At 49.2% G+C, this 1,156-nt stretch overlaps 1 protein-coding gene across 1 annotated transcript; it reads right to left on the reverse strand.

Annotated features, from left to right (window-relative positions):
• Positions 1-762: 762 nt before the first annotated feature.
• On the reverse strand, positions 763-1,110 carry Pmar_PMAR020371 (hypothetical protein; the record flags this gene model as incomplete). The annotated part of the gene is made up of 2 exons (XM_002776030.1): positions 763-875; positions 933-1,110. 2 exons carry the CDS (start codon positions 1,108-1,110, stop codon positions 763-765), a joined length of 291 nt encoding a protein of 96 aa, XP_002776076.1.
• Between the last annotated feature and the right edge of the window lie 46 nt (positions 1,111-1,156).

Raw genomic sequence — 1,156 nt, forward strand, 5'->3', positions numbered from 1 at the left:
CTAAAGAGCCCGCAGTTGACTATACGGGTTATTTTCTCGATTGCCTCAACGATCGATTTGCTTTCACGCAAAGACAGCACGCTTCGGACCCTCGGTGTGGATTTCAAGATGGGGATGAGGGTACCAAAGCTGTGCTGTCGATGTCCTGTAGTTTGGGGTTGGCGATGCACACTGAACGGCGATTATAGAACTTGGCAACGGTCGTACCCGAGTTGATCAGACTGAGGATGAGCAAACTGGTCACTTGCGCTTGATGGTCAGTGGAGACCATAATGCACCGCGCTCGGCCATTTTATGGCGAGCGAGAAATGCACTGATTCAGGGAAATCCGCTTTGTGGTCCCAGCCTGGCGCTGCCAGGAACTCTGCTGACCTACCGTTCCGACTTCTATGATAAAAGTTTTATCATTCCCAGTTACGTTTTTACCTCTCCGGAAAGCTTGGGGAAAGTCCTTGCGCTTATCAACCATCGTGTTCGGCAGGGTCTGCCGCATCTAGAGCAGGAAATTCCCTCAAGATAACTGAGCTCAGTCCCGTAAAGTTCTTTCTCGCTTCAGAGACTATTCGATGGATCACTGCATTGCAACGTTTGCAATCGAAGACAGAGAGATTTGTATATCAGCTCGACACGAAGAGCGATATACGAGTGTTTCTGCGAAGTGCGAAAGGAGATGATCTCTTCATGTTTCCTATGTTGCACAAATTGCTCCAAATTGCCTATATAGCAGTGCAAATTGCAGCAAATTGCAGCAACATTGCAAGATCACTTTGAAAACGCCAAAAGAGAACACCCTGTGTAGAGCATCCCAGCAATACCTGCTACGATGGCAGCGGCAGCCGAAGTGCCCGTACCGGCGCCATACAACCCACCAAGATCTGTTTCAAATATTCTGTAACCCGGAGCGGCAATATCAACATCTGAGCCGAAATTACTTCCGTCGTAAAGCTGCATTTTGGCACCCTTTGTTCCTGCAACACAGATAACTCCTTCGCTGAGTAGTTCACGGCCGGAACAAGGATAGTACTTGACCTTGTCCATGTCCATATGCTTATTTCCTGCACCCAACACAACGAGCATGCCAGCTGCAACGACTGCGTGAATCCTCTCCATCAGGATTGGGAGGGGTTCTTCGCGGCCAAGCGCAAACAAGACCACT

Source organism: Perkinsus marinus (genome assembly GCF_000006405.1).
Source record: "Perkinsus marinus ATCC 50983 genomic scaffold scf_1104296954684, whole genome shotgun sequence".
Taxonomy (NCBI): Eukaryota; Perkinsozoa; order Perkinsida; family Perkinsidae; genus Perkinsus; species Perkinsus marinus.